General features: G+C 52.1%; 1 protein-coding gene across 1 annotated transcript in view; it reads left to right on the top strand.

Annotated features, from left to right (window-relative positions):
- The window catches only part of DPP6 (dipeptidyl peptidase like 6), a 646,419-nt gene that overhangs the window by 407,067 nt on the left and 219,245 nt on the right, over positions 1 to 20,107 (top strand). Inside the window, 1 exon segment of the mRNA XM_032840213.1 lies at positions 142 to 216. Coding sequence (XP_032696104.1) covers positions 142 to 216 — 75 coding nt within the window.

The raw sequence follows: 20,107 nt of genomic DNA, 5'->3' as shown, positions 1-20,107 counted from the left end.
CTTTAGCGAGTCGGCTGCATACAGATTTTATTAGCAGGTTTTGAAAACGCCGCCAGCAAGCATGGATTTGCTGCGAGATTCTGAGCTGCTTTATTTATATGTAATGCTGTAAAATCCTTTGTGTGTTTTTTTTTCTTTTAGGAATCATTAAGAGCCATCCGATATGAAATATCGCCAGATAAGGAGTACGCTCTGTTTTCATACAATGTGGAGCCAGTAAGTACCACTTCTGTCTATTAAAAAAAAAAAATGTTTCTCTCTTTTGAGACCTTATTAAGTATTTTCCCTTGAACCTTCATTCTGAGTGATCTTGGAATCCTGAAAACAGTGGGTGAGTCCTCTTTTTACGCCACACTGCCACCTAGGAGAGAAAGAGAGGTATAAAAATCCCTTTGGCAGGGGAGGAAAAAAAAATCACTCCTTTTAGGGGCAATTTCTTAGGATTTTCCTGAGGGAGAGGGTGAGACGTTGTCTTTTTATAAAGATTTATCTTATCCTTTCGTGCAGTCATTTTTCTTCCCATTTTCTCAGTCATACCATAAATTTCATCCTGAGAACAAAAAAGCAACTGTCAGGTTCTCCCTAAGCTAAAGTAAAATGTTAATTATCTCCTAGCCATTGTAGTATTCTAGAGAAGACTTGAAATATCACTTTCATTATATAAATCCCTGTTTTTAGTACTTCATCTGTGAGTCTCCCATAAAACCGCACCAGGATTTTCCATAAAAATCTCACCCTGGGCTTTAGCGGCAGCCTAAAACTAGCTTCTTTTTTTTTTTTTTCTTTTTGTCTTTTAACAAGCTCATATTTTAAAATTCATCTTGGCTCTTTAATTTTAAATGAGCTAGAAGGTGAAATTTATTTGTATAAGTGAATCAGATGTTCAGCTTACAAGAGATTAGCAACTTTAGAAATGTGCATTTCTGGAACTTTAGTCTCCAGTAAGTAAGAGATAGACTTCTACTGCCTTTCATGTTCTTCTGAGACCATTCTGTCCAGAGTTTTGTCACGCTTCTGTGAGCTCTCAGGGGACCTGCATCGTCATCCCAGCCTGAACAGCGTCCTGGTGGGTTTGAGAGGCTCTTGTCCTGGCAAGAGGAGGGAAAGCTTGTGGCGTTACATCCCAGGGGAGCTGCTGGCAGGCTGGTTTATGTGGAGATGCGAGTTCAGTCCCAGAATTTTTAGACTTTCTTTTAAGAGTTATTTGACTACTGGATTATTTATTGGGAACTTTCTTTTTTTTTTCCATTGAAATGTAGATCTTAAAAAAAAAAAAAAAAACTCCACCTCCACTTATCCATTTTCTAATTTTTTTTAATGTCCATTATGTAAAAGTTTTCATGGTTCCCACCCACATTCTGTGGAATCACTGGTCATCTTTATCTGTTGGATTGGGGATGGTTAGTGGGGTGGATATGGTAAAAGGCAACTTTTAGCCTTGTGATTCTGCATGTCCTACGCCCAGCCCTAGCACTCGCCTCTTTAAGCTTCAAGCACACGGATTTGTACGTGGATCACTGCGTGCTCCTGGTCCTTTCATGGAAACTACCAAAAATATAATCTCTACCCTTGAATAAGAGAAAAAAATCAGCAGATCCTTGAAGGACTTTCATGGGGATGAGGTAATGGCTTTGTCCTGGGGTTCTTGGGAAGACACAGCCAACACCCAAGTGAGAAAAGCATAGAAAGACAGATTTCGGGTCCTCTTACTCCAGACCATCTTTTAACAATAGGAGCACCGATGCGATGGGAACTTCCTGCTTCTGGAAGCCTTCAGAACAATGTTTAGTTATTTGTTCTCCCAGATTGTCCTTTCCCACGTGCTCCATGGAAGCATGTGGGCCCATCCACGTTCTGTGGTTCTGTGCGTGGTGGACCTCGCCACTTTTCCTTGTCTTTCCCCCACGCTCCTTCTGCAAGAGCGCCCTGGGCTCCCCTTCCAAGTGCTGGCTGCTTCAGTGAAGAATTCTTTGCTGAGCGTGAGCCTCCACTGTACAGAACACACGCGGGAAACAAGAACCTTAGGAGAACCCTTTCTCTCCACGCAGCGTCCGTTCGCCTTCAGAGTAGGATTGCATCATTTCTTTCCTCCACCGAGGAAAAATAGAAGACATTCAGAGTGGATTTAGTGAACAACAAAAATAATTCGAGTGTGGAAAATGTGTGCGCTACGTTAAAAAAAAATCTGTGAAAATGGGTACTTGAGAGTTGAATCAAAGCAGCACCCTCCCTGGTTTTCAAGGAGTGAGCAGCTCCCCTCGTACATTAAGCCAGGGTTCCGCTCTGTGGGACGCGTTAGCCATCTAGTAGGGTCTCCGCCAAGGAGACTGGGAGCTGGGTTTCAGGAATCACTGCCTAGCTGGGTAAACCGAGAGGCAAATACTTTTAGAAAAGGGCCCGGGTTGTAAGGGGAGGGTCTCGGTCTCTAATAGTGGAGGAAGTAGAACAAAGCAGGACTTCCAACTTCGTTTTCAGTGTCAATGTGATTATCCCCGGATGTCCTAAAAAAAAAAAAGAAAAGAAAAGAAAAGAAAAGAAAAGAAAAAAGTCTCATATTCAAATACAGTTAAGAACTCTAGTTTAAGTAAAATAAGTTTCTTTACTGCAGGATGTTTTGAGATTTTTTCATATTCTCAGGAGGGCTGTACAGTGTTCCCCAAGAGGGTATTACAACAAGGGATTCCCATCTAATGGTAAGGGAACTGGAGTTCTGTCTTTGGGACCGTGTTTATCACGATCTTATTTGTGTGTTTCAAAGGCAGCCAGGATACCTTCTTTCTAGGAACTCATTCAACTCTTCATTGCAAAGATGATCATAAAAAACTATTTTTTGTAGGAACCAACTGTCTAATGACCAGGCATCTCTCCTTTGATAGAATAATGTTTCACGATAGAATAAATGTTTCATGTGCAATAAAACATGTGCAAAACATGTGCAAAAATAAAATATTGGGTTACAGCTTCTCCCCCAAATCCAAATGCCGCACATTGCATTCGGAAAACGGTAACCCTCTGAGCCTGCTTCTCTCTGCTGCCTGCCCACGGTGGACGTGCACGTGGGATGTCGCCAGGCTCAAGTGCATATCAGAGCAGACTGAGCCCGGCTTCTTGCCTTAAACGGCGGTCAGTGTGTCTCTAGCCATGCTGCTGTGGGGACGATTGTGATAGCACACGGGGGGCACTTAGCTGGCAGACACCGAGGCCCCGACGACAGTGTCCCTCGCCAGGGCTGGGACATGGGGTTCTTTCCTCAGGAAGATTCGAGCTTCTTCTAGCCCACGGTGGTGCCTCCAGTTACTTTTTTATCAAAAACAAAAACAAAAACAGGCACTTAATGTGCGCAGAAAAGATACGCTATTTGCACCACGGAGCCTGGACCATAGTCGTGGAAGCGTGCAAACCAGGCCACACAGAACTGCGGAGTTTCCTGAGCATCAGACAAAAGGATTCGGCCCAGTTAGGTAGACCCGGAAAGGCTTCCGGAGGCGTCGAATCCTCAGCTGGACACGGAGTCCTTGCGACCTAAAGGTGTGTGGTGGAGAAGAGGTACAGAGAACCCAGTGAGGCTAGAAGGAAGACGGGGTCCACCCGCCAGGTTTGGGGCTGCAGAGAGGGTAGCAGAATCTGGAGCTGTTCACGGGTTTGCTTTTGCTACTGAGTTTCAAGGGACTCTGGGATTTTCATAAGAGTTTACAATTTACAAGTCGGTAACTGGAAAGATGGGTGTGAATTTCCAAAGCAGTGTCTGGAATAGAGAAAATCCTCGAAGTAATTAACTTAAAGACGGAAAATACAACCATGGGCATGATTGGCGTCGCCCACGGGGACCATGGTGGGGAGGGTATGGAAGTGAAGAAGGCTTGAGACTGGGCCTTGCAGAAATTGGATACGTCGTAAAGATTATCAAGGATGAATCTTCCAGCGAGTAAGAAGAGAGGCTGAGCAGCAGGAGGAAAGGCAACAAAGCATCTTATCATGTGTGTAACAGAAAGGAAATGCTCCCAAGGGGAGGGAAAGGCCCTCACTGTGGCATCTGGAGATTGTGGCAGCTCTGGGCTCAGCCCCCAGGCAGGGCTTCCTTCTCTGCAGGTGACCTCTCTCCTCCTTGCGGCCAGAGGTGCCATCCACAAGATGCTGAAGTCCTCTCGGCCGCAGGATGGGTCACCGTCGTGACCAGCTTGCTCTGGATGCCCTTGGACCTTCTGTGGAGCCTTGTGCACTTTGGAAGTCTCCGGGGGGGCTGCAAGAGGGAGCATCGTCCCTCAGCCTCTGTCCTCCATCCCCGAAGGGTGGGCCAACCCAACGAGCGCCAGCAAGCTCGAGGGGACGGGCTGGGTAGGGCGGCCCGCACGCGGAGGGGGCCGGGAGAGAATGAGGAACAAGGACAGATGGTCCAGAAGTTTGGATACGGGTAGGGAGGCCATGTCTGGAGGACAAGAAGAGCTGAAGGGAGGATCGTTTAAGGTTAATTTTATCAGAGCAATTGTGTGTGTCTTCCTCTCATTTTTTCAGACGAATGGCAATGTTGGGGTCATTTCCTACTTGTTTGGCATTAACTGGTTTTATTGGCCCATTTTTTTAAAGATTTTATTTATTTATTTGACAGACAGAGATCACAAGTAGGCAGAGAAGCAGGCAGGGTGGGGAGGAAGCAGGCTCCCTGCCAAGCAGAGAGCCCGATGCGGGGCTCGATCCCAGGACCCTGAGATCATGACCTGAGCCGAAGGCAGAAGCTTAACCCACTGAGCCACCCAGGCGCCCTTATTTGCCCATTTTTGCATCGTCAGCGACTCAGAGAAAGACAGTTTTTTTGTTTTGGGTTTTTTGGGTTTTTTTAATCTCCCATCTCCCCCCATCACTGGCTCGAGATCATCTTCTTGCGTTTGGTGCTCAGGCCGGCTCCCCACACGCAGGCTGGGGCGTTCCGACTCGTCAGAGCAGCAAACAGGCTGAGCCTGGGGCGTCGGGGAGACAGCACGCCCAGCACTTGTGTCCTAATGTCAGTCAGGCCTTCCCGGTTGCATTCTGTTTGTGAGAAACACGTCTCTGGGTTCAGCCCTCTCGTGAGGCGAGGGGACTCCGCAGGGAGCAGGTGCGGGCAGTGGGCGTCGTTGGGAGCCCTTCAGATGCTGCCCGGCACACCGTGTGTAGGGAAGTATGCTTCCCCCCATCTATGGGGCCCTAGAAGGTCCTGCATCGTGCTAAAGAACGCAGGACACCTGCGGGGATAATCACCCGCTTTCTTCCCCAGCCCTGAGTGCCGAGAAGTTGGAGAAGCCTGGGGAGGCCTGGGCTGGGGACAGGAACACCGGGCGGTCATCACTCCTCTGCAAGAGGCTTGCTGATGACCGAGGGGGACCAAACCACTTTAATTTTCATCAGAGAAGTGGGGATACTGTGTCGTTCATTAGTGACTTGGAGATATTATGGGGACCGATGATGGAATAACCCACCTGTCTGGGTCACCCGGCAATTAACTGATTCATGTCAGAAGGTGCCTCGCCCAGATCCTGATACGGAGTGGATTCTCCTCTGTGTAATCCCTTTCATTATCTTATTTTTATTCTACTTTCAAACTCGGTGGCATAAAGTTGCAGCATGAGTCCATGGGAGCTCGGTGTTACAATGATCCTCTTAGGAACCCAAGTGAAAACTTACTCTTTTTTTATATATACTAGCTCCAGAATCTCAAACTTAGCAATAAAATTAGAATGCAGGGAGAAATCATTAGGTCATTAAACGTGGACATATTTCTCGTGGTTTCCTGGTACGTATCTTAGAGAGCTTTTAAAGTTTTGTGCTGGAAAAGGAAAGCATACAAAGAAATACTGTTATGTTCTTTTGTTCTTCTACGGATTATATATTAGTAGTTAATGATGACACCACTTACTCGTTGGGGAAATTAATCAAGTAATTTGCTATTCTAAATGCGGATGGTGGGTCGTAGTGCCTTCCTGAGCCTCTAACACTGAAAACTTGTAGACCTTCTGCCATCTCTGTTTTTCCTCAAGGGAAGTGGTAAAAACTGGTGTCACAACACGAAGCGCCCAGTCCCTGAGCTTCTGGGACCCTGTTCCCTGTCGGAGAGAGAGGTCATGTCCAGCTTCTAGCCCCTGCTTCCCTGCGCCCAGGTTTATCCAGCTCCACCCTGAGAAAGGGGGAGGTGATGCTGGGCTTTTCAAGGCAGAAGTCTGAAGCAGCTTCCCATTTGATCATTTCCTGTGCTGCTCCTGCCCTCGGGGTGAGGCCCTGTCACCCACGCATGCCGCCTGAGGGACTGTGATCTTCTAACTCAGATAAAGCTTGGACAGTCCTGACCAAGCACGTTTGGTGGGGTGACCGTGCCCTGAATCGGCCGTGCACCTGTCAGGTGGGGTCACCCATCACCTACATCTGGGAAGTTTTATAAACATAAGGGATTAGCGGCAAATTGTTGGTCCCATATTCAGGGGCTGACTCTGTGGCAGATGAATTTACGTCATTCCGGGAGATGACCTCCTGCAGCGAACACAGCCGTGATTGTCGTGTGGTACTGAGGTTCTTAGCACACCCCTTCTCGCTGGGAAGAACCTATGAAGTCTTTGCCCGGGGTGTCTAAGGGAGACGTGCTTCTTAATTCTCGGGCCGTTGGACTAGATCTTTCCACTTTTATCTGAGAGCCTTTTCTGGGCCTGTCTCTGGGAACGTGCGGTGGCCAGCGGTTCTCGATGGAGGAATCGCCTCGCGTTTCCAGGTGTGAGGGCTGACGCCAGCGTCGCAGGGAGTCCCCTGTCTCCATCCGCAGCCGCCAGCGGACACGGAAGAGTGAACCTTGGTCAGGCCTTGCTGCAGCCGCCCCTCTCCGGGGCCCAAGGCCGCCCTGTCCCCTGGGAGTACGCCCAGCCCTTACCCTCTTTATTCCGTGATCAGATCCACTGTCTCCGTTCCAACCATCTTTCCTTTAGCAGGATCTGGGCAGGAGATTGCCCACACTGCTGTGTGAGCACCCTGAGAGTGGGATGGTAACTGCCCAAGGCCCGGTTATCTGCCGGCCGCCTCCTCTATTCAACGACTAAACAGTGTCATTCGGGTTTTGAGCACCTGTTTGCACACAGCACCTCTCGGAGCTCTCTGCTCGCGGTTCCGCAAGCTCGTAAAAGTCCAGCAGAGCCTCGTCCCTGCAGAACCACGGGAGGGCCAGGCCTCCGTAAGGCAGACGGCGTGGGTTTCCGCCCCTCGGGAGCAGCCTGTCTGGTGTCACCGACCGGGCATAAGTTCTTCCTCCCCTGGAACTTTGGTTGTTTTTTTACTGTTTTGAAACAATAGGCTCTTAGCATCTTTTAGTTTATTGTTTGTAGTTGTATTGTTTTAACACAAAGCTGGTTCAAAACATACGCACACAATTTGGGTGTTTTGTCTGTGTGCCTTTCTCTTCAGGTTTTGGAGCTAAATTTTTTTTTTAAGATTTTATTTATTTATTGGACAGAGAAAGAGATCACAAGTAGGCAGAGAGGCCGGCAGAGAGAGGAGGAAGCAGGCTCCCTGCTGAGCAGAGAGCCCGATGCGGGGCTCGATCTCAGGACCCTGGGATCATGACCTGAGCTGAAGGCATTGGCTTAACCCACTGAGCCACCTAGGCGCCCCTGGAGCTAAATTTAAAAGCATAAAACAGCTTAGAAATCCGTGGCTCAAACAGCGGTGTTTTTCTCAACCAAATGCAGACATTGTTGAGGTCATTGTGTGTGTGTGTGTGTGTGTGTGTGTGTGTGTGTGTGTGTGAGATGCTCTGGCAAGGGGGGCGGGTCTAGGATCCTTGAAACAGCGCATGGATCAGAAAGTTTGAAGACGCACACTTTGAGTACAGTCTCCGTGGGGTGCCTGACGTCCTGGTTGTGGGCTGGAGCCGCGGAAAGAGGCTGCATCCGCGCCCCGCGGTGGAACATCCACCCGGAGCCCTGCGAGGAGGCGGGGCCTGCAGCGCGGGTGGGTGTGGCCGCCGGGGCTGCGAGTGCCAGGAAGCCTCTCCCCTCTCAGCACCGCAAGCTGACCGGTGCCTGGGGAGCCTCGGTAGCCTCGGTCTCTCTGCTGCTCCTCTTCCTCCCGCTCCGGGCTGGTTTCCACAGGCGGCAGATGCTCTTTCTGACTGAAATAAGGTCAGGTCGGTCCCCTGGGCCCGTGGCTTTCAGCACAGACTGGTGGGAGGCTGGTGTCTGCAGAGGCCTGGGACCTGCATGTCCTTCTCCACCTGCTCTGTCTGGCCATTACAGCCTTCTCTCTGTGGCTCTAACATGCCGACCCCAGGGCCTTTGAATTCCCTGTGCCCTCTCCAGAACATCTGGTTCCTGGGAAAGGGCCCCTCCATGTGGTTCAGGAAGGAAGGAGGAGGCGACTAAAGACATCTTAGAGTGGTGAGAGGATCACTGAGTTTCTTTTGAGGCATTTTCTTGTTTTCCCCGTAAGTTGTGAGATAAGGTTACTTGTGACAGTGACAGCAGAGGCGTGGGGGGGCTGGTCTGAGGGAGTGTGGCTTGAAGGGAGCTGGGAGTCTCAGGCAGCAGGAAAGCCAGGCGCCCACCCAACCGCTGGTGGGTCAACAGCCTCGTTGGGGTCTGGTGTTCGGTACCAGCTGGGGCTGGAAATCTGGCAGGTGAGGGAAATCGGGAGTTAAACAGTGTTTTGGAAGGCGTGATTTTCGGGAGGAGCCATGGAGACTCACGGGGTGGGGGAGGGCAGTGGGGCCAGGCGGGGCCCGCAGGAGGAAGAGGGTCGGGAGTCTGCGGTAGTCGGGGGCCGTGAGTACGGGTGGTGGAAGGACAGGGGCAGCTGTGGCAAAACGGGGCCGCACTCCCGGCAGGGACGGAGGACACACGTGGCTGCGAACCGTAGGCAGGCGTTTCAGGGGATGTCGCGGCGTGGAAGGTCGGAGAAGCGAGGCAGAGGCTCAGACGGGACGGTGAGCAGCTTGGAGGAGATGGCGGTGGCCTCAGTTTCCCCAGGTGAGCAGCAGTCCCTCCTGGAGGCCACCGGCCTGAGCCGGTGTCTGAGTCATCCCGAGGAATGAGGGAGGTCTGTGTCATTGGTAATAAAAGAAATGAGGAAATGTGCATGGAAATGAGGTTTGCTGAGTGACACGGCGAGGGATTAAATAGAGAATACTTAATTGCTTCTCTTATGAACAGCCATCATTGTAATGTAGCGAGGAGGACAAATGACTCAAATTCTTCCTGAAAGATCCGTTCCTCGGTTCCAACTTAGCAGTCCATTACTGTGGGTGAGCTCGTTAGCGGCAATTACGCGGAGAGACGCAAAACTGATTCGTGTAGGACGGAGCTGCCAGGGCCTTCGGAACAACAATTAGGGCTCAGAGACTTTCACAGAGATCGTGATCTCTACTCGGTGGTTGGAGCATTTTTTTCTGTTACCAAAAACTGGAAGGAATTCATCAGTGGGAGTTCGGGCCAGTTCCTTCCGTGATCTTGGGTTCCAACTGCCATCAAGGAAAATGGTTTAGCAAAATGTTCCACGGAGATGCCATCCGGGGTACTTCCAACGATATCCTACCCACGGCCCGTTTCGGAAACGGGTCAGGACACGTTTCTGCTTTTCTCAAAGGCAAGTGACGTTACTACGTTATGAGAACAGAGAGCCTTCTCAGAGTGTAATTTTTGGCTTATGAGGTTCCCAGTTTTTTCCTAGTACTCTCCACAACGAGGAAGCCATGTAATTTGAAAAACCCTAGGCTACGCTGTGTGTGTGATAGAAAGAGTGCCTTGTAGTTTCGTATTCTGCTGAATAGTAGGTTTTAATTTTCCAGCGGTCTTTTCCTGTCTTACGGGGTTGCTTTGCGCCTGCAGGACGAAGCCTGAAAATGGGAGAGGACGTGTTCAGGGTTCCTCGGTCACGTGATAATGCACGTGACCGTCAGGGCCTGGCAAGTTTTACTGACGCATCTGCTACGAGGGGACTTCCAGCCAAGTCCATAACCACAGTTTTTGAATCTGCAGAAATTAATGAGCAGAAGTGATGAGTTGCTTGAATGAGCCTTAAATTGGGTGCTACCCTGGGCTTTTCAGTGTCTCGTCTCTGCTGGACAGTGGAGCCAACGTAACAGACATCAGAGGGCTTGGTTTTGCAGGATTTCCCGTGTGTCCTCGTGCATGCATGTGTGCACACGCGTGCGTGTGTGTGGTGCGTGTGAAGGGAGAGTCGATGTCTCCATCAGAGGCGGGGAACAGAGAGTAGGAGTGGGCGGTGTTATTCCTCCAACATCTCTGCAATCTGTTATATAATTAAGAAATTATAAACCGGAAAGATAGTCATCCTTCAGAGTGGAGGGAGACCCAGCAGGCCTCATTCCAGAATCAAGCAATCCACCTAACCCACTCACTCTGGGCTTTCAGAATTAATTTTTTTTGGCTGCCACCACAGCTACCAGAGATAACTAATTATCAAAAGAAGGAAAACCTTTTATTTTCTTAACATGGACAGAAATTCATGAGTGGGTTTGGTGGGCGCTTTGATGACGGAGGAGAAGAGAGGAGAGAATTAGTGAAATCGTCCCACAGTTTAATCTACATGATGTCACAATAATCACTTCTTCTTGATTTCCCTGCTCCGAATGAACCGGAGTTTTGACATGCCCAAGACCACGGGGTGTTCTTAAAAGCTAGGTCAAGGGGTGCTGTTCGCAAACTGCCCTTTGAGTCGTCCAGCTTGAGTGTCAGTCACGGCCTCTGCTGGTGGTCACCAGGTGGGGGAGGGGAGGTGGTGGGCCCAGCGTGCCACGAGGAGCAAAGGGGCAGGTGGGAAAGGAGGAGACAGGTCCTCCGTGCCAGTCCATTCCCTCATATGTAAGTGTGCGTTCCCCCTGGACCCCTGAAGGAAGAGGGTCGTGGAGTGAAAATCCAGGAAGGGTTAGGAGCGTGAGAGCCAGGGAGCGACTTCTGAACCTGGAGTGTCTCCCCGTGCACAAGGGAGGGAGGAGGGAGGGGGCTGGGAAGCCGTGAGGACCAGGAGGAACCCTGGAGAGGTTGTGCACCACTGCCAGCCCTGCCCACCTCCCCGCTGTGTGCTCTGTGCACTCAGCAGCCTCGGGGACAAGGGGAGGGAAAGGCTCCAGTGGACAAGAAGCGAGTGAGGACAGGGATGCTGAAGGCGGGGTGGGCGCTGCCCGACGGAGCGATTGGGCTTGTTTGATGCCCTGGTTATATGTGTCACTTTGTTTTAGTCTCCTGTCTCCCAGAATGTCCCAAGGTGACTTAGAAAGCCACCTCTGCCCTCCCTTTGCCTGCCCTTCGTGCTCTGTCCAGCATTTCTGGGTCTTGCCTGGGTGCCCGGCACGTTTCTGCCAAGAGGCAGGATCAGGTCTCCTGCCCCAGGGCTGCTCCCTAGGATAACAGGAAAGTGAGCCCTGGTCCCCCACTGCTTTGCCGTCCTCTAGGACAGCTGCGGGCTTTGTGTCTTCCTGCTGTGAACAAATGCAGATTTGCAAACGTGTTCTGCTGCTTCCCAAAGGCGCCATCACCCCCGCTCTGTGCCTGGTCACAACAGTCATGTCAGGCGCTTGCTTCAGAAGCAGAGGAGTTGAGTGGGCACGGGTGTCGCATTGCCCACCTGGCGGAGGGCATTACGTGGAAAACCTAAAACCTGTGCTAGTTAGCAGGTCACAGCCGGACACACTCCTGCGGAGTACTGACGGGAGCAGAGACAGGTGTACAAGGTTTCTCATGAAGGCTCCGTTCACCTGATCCAAGGTTTCTAGAACGTTCTGCTATAGTTGTCCCCCACCGCAGTTGGGGGGAGAGAGAGGGACATCCCCAACCCTGCCTTGCTGTCCCCCCGTCCAGTGCTTTCCTCGCCCCCTCTGCTGTGCTTTGACCTCCGGGTTCCTGGCCCTGGACCTTCACCGGCCGTCGCCGCAGCCCCCACGCATTAGGTGTCTGCATCTGCTCAGACAGATCTTCCCCATCTCCAAACAGCACAAAGCTGGAATTCCCTCTCCGCCCGCATCAGCAGTAGCACTGCCCAGACAGAGGCCCCCAGGTCACCCTCTCTGCTTCATCCCTCTGCACTCACCCCTCCTGTGTGCCTCGCACGGTGCTCAGCTGTCCCACGCCTTGGGGGCAGGTCCCGCTGGTCTCCCATTCTGCAGGTTGGGAGTGCGGGGCCAGAGGAGGCTGCCCACTCAGTGCGGGGCTGTGGCTGCCTCGGGGTCCTCTTCTCTGGGAGGCACCTGCTCTGACGCTGCCCTGGTGCCCCCACCCCCACGGTAAAGCCCTCCCTCTCGGCCTTGGATGTCACAGGCCCTGCGCCAGCACGTGCTCGTTTCAAGGCTGGGAGGGCAGCGGCTCTCCTGACCCCTCAGGCCTCGCCCAGCCCCTGAGCACCCGTGCGGGGGTCGGGTGGACCCTGGCCTGCCTTGTCCACACAGCCTGGCATGGCCGCCACAATTTCAGCCTCCGTGAGTTAAGGTTCCGAAATGCACTTCGGTTAAGCCGAGCATGTGAGGTCTGTGTCCTCTGGAGCAGCTCTTAAAGGCCTTCATCCCGAGGAGGCTCGTAATATCATCAGTGCTCAAGAAGGTTCTGCCGCTTGTCCTTGCAATTAGCCCAGAAATGTCCCCTCCGGTGGCTCAGAGACACGCATGGTCGGCCTCAGCCCCCCTTAGGTGACTTCTCTGATTTTAGTGTAGAAGGATCTTCTATATAATATGAGGAAAGATGGGATTTTTCTATCTCTCTCTCTTTCTTTTTTAAATATTAACAGGGTTTTTTGGGGGGCTTGGTCTTGGTTTGGTTTTTGGTTTTGGTGTACAGTTCTCTGATTTTAGGCCTGTTGTAGGCCTGTAGAATTCTCAGCACCCCTCAGGATGCTGAGCTCTGCATCGCCCCAGAATATCCCGTCCTGTGGCTCTCCTCCACGCCGGCCCCTGGGCGGCCGCTGCTCTGTTCTGTGTCCTGGCAGGCTGGCCTTTTCTAGAATGTCAAATAAATGACAACAAACAGCGTGTGACCTTTTGAAAGGAGCTTTAAAGAGGAGAATATTTTTATGACCCGATATAGAGAGAATCTTGGGCTTCTTTGGAACATTACTGCCTTCCCCGTGTGCGCACTTAGAGCGTCTTGCTGCAAGAACTTACTTATCGCTTCATGGAAATGCAGGACGCCGGGTTAAGCTGTGGACGATGGGGCTGAGTTCATGACAGAGACACTGGAACGCCATCGGGCCTTTGCGGACCATGCCCCTCTGTCCCCAGAAACTCTGATGACCTTGAGACCGTGACTCTCAATGAACGAAACAGTCAGGCTGGGTGGGGTAGGCGTCCTGGCCGGGCCTGGGAGCCGGGACCCCAAAGCGGGGACATTTGGGTGGGGTTCTGCTTCTGCGGGAAGCTGGAGTTTTCGGCTGTGGGCAGGAAGAGAGAGTGGACAGAGGAAGAGGCGATCCAGACAGGAGAACGCTCCTGGGTGAAGGCCGGGAATGGGCATAAGTCCAGGGACTGGACAGAGGAAGGACCTTTGTCATTTGTCAACCCCAGGAGCAGCCAAGGCCAGGGAGAAATGTAGGTGAGGTTTGCACGAAGCAGGGGACGGCGGGCTGCGTGCTGTGGGGTCCTCCCGTGTGCTGCGTCGCAGGAAGCTGGGTGATGACTGAGGGGAGGACACACGAGGAGTCACATGGAGCGTGGTTGAACCCAGCCCCCACCCTGGGGCATAGGCCTTTTCCCAGACCGGCTGCGGTTCCCTTCCCTGCTTGTTGGCATCTGCTTACACGCACTTCCCTGGCTCACGTGGTGGCGGGATGCCCGAGTCACGGTGCTGGAGACACGGTGGGGACACCTGAGAAAGCTTGGCTGTCCCCAGAGCCAGAGTGGCCCTCCCTTATTTCAGCAAAGCCATGGCACCAGGCATGTGGGCCATGCGTGGACCATGCCCGTGGCAGAGCCAGAGACAGCCCAGGCCCCAGATGGCACCATCAGGCCACGCTGCAGGCCACGTCCTCTGGGCTCCTCGTGCTGGAAAACTCAGTCCTGTCGAAGCCATTGGCCCAGGGTTTTCTGTTCCTCACAGTTAAATGGGTCCCGGGCCACCGCACGTGCACTTCTCTCCGTCTGGATCTCCTTCTCGACCTTGTGTGGCTGGTCTCTTCCATTGAGAAATGTAGCTTCTTCACGGCGGCTTCTGTGGATGCCCCAGACCTCGCATGGAGCTCAGCCAACCATGTGCCCATCTTCCCGTCCCCGAGCCACCAGCTCCCCACGGGCAGGAACGGCCCAGTGCTTCTCTCCACCCCTGGCAGATCATAAACAAGCAGCAAATACTGATTGAATGAGTGAAAGAACCCATGAACGCTGTAGGATCAAGAAAGGGGAAAACGGGAGACAGTTCTCCGAGTTTCTGCTACGTCATGGCCTTATTCGGCCACGAGGGGCCGTGCCGGAGGGCGAGGGTTGGCAGACCCCTCATGCCGATGGTCTCCCCTGTGCCTGCCGACTCCCTTTCTGAGAGTGAAACTTCTCCGCCTGGATATCCCAGTCCCCACATCTCATGCCCGTAGCTGACGGCATCACAGAACCACGGGGCTGCAGTGGACCTTCCCAAGATGCAAAGATGAGGAAGGTGATTCCAGACAGGGGAGGTTGACTGGCCACGGCCCTGTGACTCACCGGTGGTAAAGTCAAGGTCAAAATCATCATTGCATGAGCCCGGGTGGCCGTCTTTTCTACTGCACTTGTGCGTCTCCCCTCCTCGGTGGTTTGCGTGGGCACATCTTGGTGGCCAGCAGATAGGACAGACGTTGCCGCTTGCGTGTGGGCGGGGCTCATCTCTTCGCAGTCCTCTGTGCGAGGAGCTGGCCAGCGGCTTAAGGCAGAGTCCAAGGAGGTGGGATTGCAGACGCCAGCAAGCTTTGCAAACACCCAGCTGCTTGCACGCCCACTTTTATCCATCGGCCGGAATGTGAATGCAGGAGTGACCAGGCTCTGGTCTATGATTTTTTTCCAGCCACATCTATGCCCCCAAATGATAATGGAGAGCAGCTACAGACAGATCCAGGCCCAGGGCCACAGAGCAGGAGCCCTTGCTGCCTTTGCTGCTGGCACGGCCCCTTGTTAGGCGCTGGTGGAGATGTGAGGTGCTCTCACCGGGCTCCGTGAGTCACGCCACCTTGCCGCATCACTGTGTGGCCCCAGGAGTGTCCACAGAGGAGGGAGGGGGCTCCCACTGGCCAAAAAGTCTTGCTCTAGAAGATACAGACTATGGGATTGCTATGAAATCACAGAGAGAAGACTGGATCTCCCGGGTTCCTCTTGGTTCCTACACGAGCATGTGAAGCTGGTTTTAGGATATCTCCCTTCCGAGTATAATACCCGCCTTAGGTCTCCAGCGCCCTCCCTCACTGTGACAGGAGAGGTGATCGGTATGCTAGCTGTGTCAGTCCTGAGACTTCCTGGCTGTCCTTAGTAGCTTGTAATGTGTTCTAGGACACCGTCCAACAGGTCCTTCTTAACTGTCTACCTCAGAACCTGGACATCTCCCCAACACTGAGCTAAATAAAAGAATGAGCCATCCTCCTGAGCTCAGGTGTCCATGGGCCTCACATGTTCATAATGTGTGTATTCTTAGAAACTGTTTTTACAAACGAAATCAGATTTTCTTATAATTTTTAAATGACCACAAGAACTATATCTGTGTGTTTGCAACTTGTAATCTCCCCATTTGTTGCCGCATGGACTCTGGCCCCCACTCAGTTACCCGGTAACTCAGAGGACAAACCCCTTCTCCTTCCTGAGCAGGAGGCTTGTTAAACCCCGATGGACCGCTCACTTCTCACAAAACCATTGATCAACGGGAAATGGAATCTGGAGGTGCGAGGCTCTGCCCGCGAACCACTCTACCCAAATCTTTCCTTTAGCTGTTACCCAAGCATGTTTGTTCCTAAGCGTACAGGTTACTTTGTTTAATTTCTGTTAAATTGTCCTTTGCTGGTGGGGTTGGGTGGGAGGTAGACACCAGCTCTTGTTGTTGTCTGTGGAATGTCCTTCAAGAATTTCGATGCGTCCCAGCCGTCCTCCCACTTGGGTTATGAGTATTGGTTGAAGCAAGTTAAGCAGTTGTTTCCACCTCTTCCTTCCTCTCCCTTCCTCAACACGAATGCATCCTTCTTTCTGTGCGACAATGAACATATTCCATGGTGAGAAGGATCACGGAATTTTGAGACTGGAGGGACAAGGACAGGCATCTGAGTCTCTATGGCACGACTTCCTAGGAGATAAGGTTCCCATCTCCTATGACTTAAGTCTGTTCTTAGTTCTTTCATTACAAGGATCTCTGCTTGTGCACCACCCTCTCCCAAGGCTGGATGGTTGTGATTTTTACAAAGTTCTCCGATAGACCGATTTCAGTCTGTCTCCTCGGACCTTGGGTCTGCTGAAACTTTATCCCCCTGTGATGCAGCAGGGCTGGAAATGTGCTGCGTCTGTGCTGTCCAAGATGGTAGCCACTGTCCACACATGGCTATGGAGCCCTTGAAACATGGCAGGTGTGATGGAGGAACTCAATTTTTTATTTTATTTTTTATTTTCTTGTATTATGTTCAGTTAGCCAACACATAGTACATCACTAGTTTCAGATGTCGTGGTCAGCGGTTCACTAATTGCATGTAACACCCAGTGGTGTGTGCCCTCCTTAATATACCCATCACCCAGTTACCCCATCCCCCCTCCCCACTCCCTTCTGTAACCCTGTTTGTTTCCTGGAGTCCAGAGTCTCTCATGGTTCATCTCCTTCCCATTTGGTTTTCCCTCCCTTCCCCTGTGGTCCTCGGTGCTGTTCCTTATGTTCCACATATGAGTGAAACCATAAGATAATTGACTCTCTCTGCTTGACTTATTTCACTCAGCATAACCCCTTCCAGTCCCGTCCATGTCGATGTAAATGGTGGGTGTTCATCCTTTCTGATGGCTGAGAATATTCCATTGTATATGTAAACCACGTCTTCTTGATCCATTTGTCTGTTGAAGGGCATCTCGGCTCCTTCCACAGTTGGGCTGTTGTGGACATGGCTGCTATGAACATGAATCTTACAGAATTGTAATTAACCTAAGTTTAAGTGGCCACATGTATCTATTGGCTACCACAGTTCAGACAACACACTCTTTTCTCCACTGTCACTCAGTGACCCTCAAATATTTGGGGACAGTTCTCATGTATCCTTAACCGTTCCTTTCACAGCTAAACAAATGTTTTAGGGTAAGTGTCCAGATTAGTAAGCTCTTGGCCACCCTGGGTTCAGCTATCAAGTTTCTGAATTAATGAAGTCATTGAGGGAATTGGGGAACTAACAAGTGAATTTTCTTCCTTCATGGAAATCTCCTTCTGTCTAATCCTCTTCTTCTTTTTTTTTTTTTTTAAGATTTTATTTATTTATTTGACAGACCGAGACCACAAGTAGGCAGAGAGGCAGGCAGAGAGAGAGGGGGAAGCTGGCTCCCCGCCGAGCAGAGAGCCCGATGCGGGGCTCAATCCCAGGACCCTGGGATCATGACCTGAGCCGAAGGCAGAGGCTTTAACCCACTGAGCCCCCCAGGCGCCCCTGATCCTCTTCTTATATGAGCTGAGGTTTGTGTTTTGTGGCCATGGGCAGGGAGGGGGGTGCAGAGGAGAAGACAGAACTGGAAGGGTCATGTTTTGTTCAGCTGCCCCTCCTGCTACCAACCCCCAACCAGCAATTGGGAAAAACAGCCTTTTTAGTTCTGAGGGATCATTGACCTACAAAAATAAGACGACAAAACACAGCAGGTGGTCCTGCCCTGAAGGCTGGGAGGGTCACTTGTTTGGCAAACCAGGTGCCGTGGAACAGTGGAGTGGCCCCAACCATTCCTCCTACAAGAAAGTGGAGACGTAGCAAAACCAGCTTGAAGCAAAACCATCCTGCAGTGAACGGAGTCCAAAGACCAAGAGCCTGGAAATTCTAGGTTCGGTTCTGTTTCTGTGGACCAAAAATGGCATCCTCGTCACTTTCCAGAGCTTCCGTTTCTGCGCTTCCACATCTCAAGCTTGAACATCATTTTCTCGTGTCTTTTTAGAACCTGTTGGTATCACGGCTTTCACATTTATTGTAAACAGAGAGTGTATTCCATGGTATGTTTTTGCTTGAAATGGAAGAGCCAAGCTTGGCAAATAGACTTCATTACTAATGGGGCAGGCTCTATTGTTTTACCCCAACCGAAGCATCCATCTGCTAATAAGTGCTTACTGGCCACCTGCTCTGTCCCGGGCCATCACGTGGCCTCCCCAAGGAGGAAGATAACCATGATCAGTGTCGCCCGTTAGGCCACAACTGTGGGACTGATGGCCCAAGAAATGTGCACGTGGAATGTGCTGGGCCCTTGGGGACAGCAGTGAGACAGGCTGGGACTCAGAAGTGAAATCAACACGTGGTTAGTGGAGCCTTCCATCAGGCCGCTCGACACTTGCTGGCGTTATAGACAAGAGATGACCACATCCACGAGAGCACTGGCAAGCGGGGAGCCGGGTCATGGCAGCCAGTCTCCCCTCTGATGCTGACTCACCATCACAGATGCCTGGGGGGTGGGGGGTGGTTTCAAGTTGCTGGAAGGTATTTGGTTTAGGGAAGGAGCTGCTGCTTGAGATTAGGAGTAAGAGTTGAATCTCCGCTACGGCTGTAGTGACAGCAGTCGTGTTGGTCCTGGCAGTGATGATGGTGGTGGTGATGGCAATGGCAGCCGTGATGGTGATGGTGTGATGGTGGTGAACAAATCAGCAAAAGGACGATGGCAGACAACGACTCTGCTCATTCTGATGGTGCCAAGAGCCAAGATCATGGCGGTGGCAATGACGATCACATCAGGGGACTCCCGTCATTGTTTCTTGTGGCCTGTCTTTGGGAAGAGAGTCAGAAACAAGGGACCCTCTGGAAGAGGACAGACAAAGGAAAGGCCGTGGAGGGCACGTGCCCCTCACCTGCCGTGTCGTATGCTGGGAGCCATGCCGTGAGGCCGGGGGCCACGCTGTTTCAACAGTGTTTCCACTGCCAGCAGAGGACGCCCCAACTGCCCAGGTCCCTCACCAGCTGCTGGCCCTCACTGGGCTTCTTTAGGGGAAAAGGTGGGGTGCTGCAATGAACAGATTCCAAAAGGTGGGAGCCTGGGGGTTGAATTCTGGTTTGGGGAGGCTAGCCAGCCTTCGTTGTTCTGAGTCACGGAGTGCGTCTGCAGGGAGTCCGTGAGCATGTGGCTGGTCTTTGCTGGCACACGACAGTCTGGTTAGGGTCACCGATGGTGGAGACTTCATGCAAAGAAAGACTGACATTCTGACAGGGAGGGGCACATGTCCGCTCTCATTCTGGAGGTGCTGGGCCCTGGAACCCCCGAGTTTCCCCTGCAGATGGACTCACAGGCCTGAGAACAGGATCTGCCCGTTACTTCACCTTCTGGATCTCTGGGGCCCCATCAGCGGTCCCACGGGAGGATGGCCACGGTCGGTGGTGCCCCCCAAACAGCAGTGGCAGCCTGGACCCCAGGAACCCCCGGCATGTCGGTGCTGTTGAAAACCGTGGCTCGTTATGGCTTAGAGCAGGTGAGAATGGAAGGAGCAACCGAAAAAACATTGGTTTAACACACATCACCAAAAGTGGCCCAGTGGAAAAGCAGAACAGCCCATTTGATCTACTCGGGGTCCACGTCAGCACCCGTTTGCTCACGGAGCCCGTTTTCATTAAGCCTGGACTCCGTACCAGGCGCTCGGAACACAGCGGACAAAACAGGCCAAGTCGCTGCCGCAGTGGGTCTCACTCTACTGGGAAGAGACCGCGAGTCCGTGGGTATGCCAGGCTGGGGTCAGAGCTGGAGAGGAAAGTGCGGCGTGCAGGGCAGGGCACCCAGGGAGGCTCCCCGAGGGAGGAGGCATGGCCCTTGAGGAAGCCACACAGAGGCAAAGACCAGAGGACGTGGTGATGGGGGTGTGAGGAGGGGCGCCCGGACCGCTGCGGCCGGTACACAGGCCCTGGGAGGGGCGGGAGGCATGTGGCCGCGGGGCTCACGCTCCAGATGGAGTGTCCCGGGCAATGTCTGAGCACTTCCCCGTTAAACACACACCCCGAGGCCACG

Source organism: Lontra canadensis, unplaced genomic scaffold, assembly GCF_010015895.1.
Source record: "Lontra canadensis isolate GAN:19392208 unplaced genomic scaffold, GSC_riverotter_1.0 scaffold111, whole genome shotgun sequence".
NCBI classification, from domain to species: Eukaryota; Metazoa; Chordata; class Mammalia; order Carnivora; family Mustelidae; genus Lontra; species Lontra canadensis.
The sequence above is the reverse complement of the archived record's forward strand: the minus strand, read 5'-3'. Positions and strand labels throughout refer to the sequence as shown.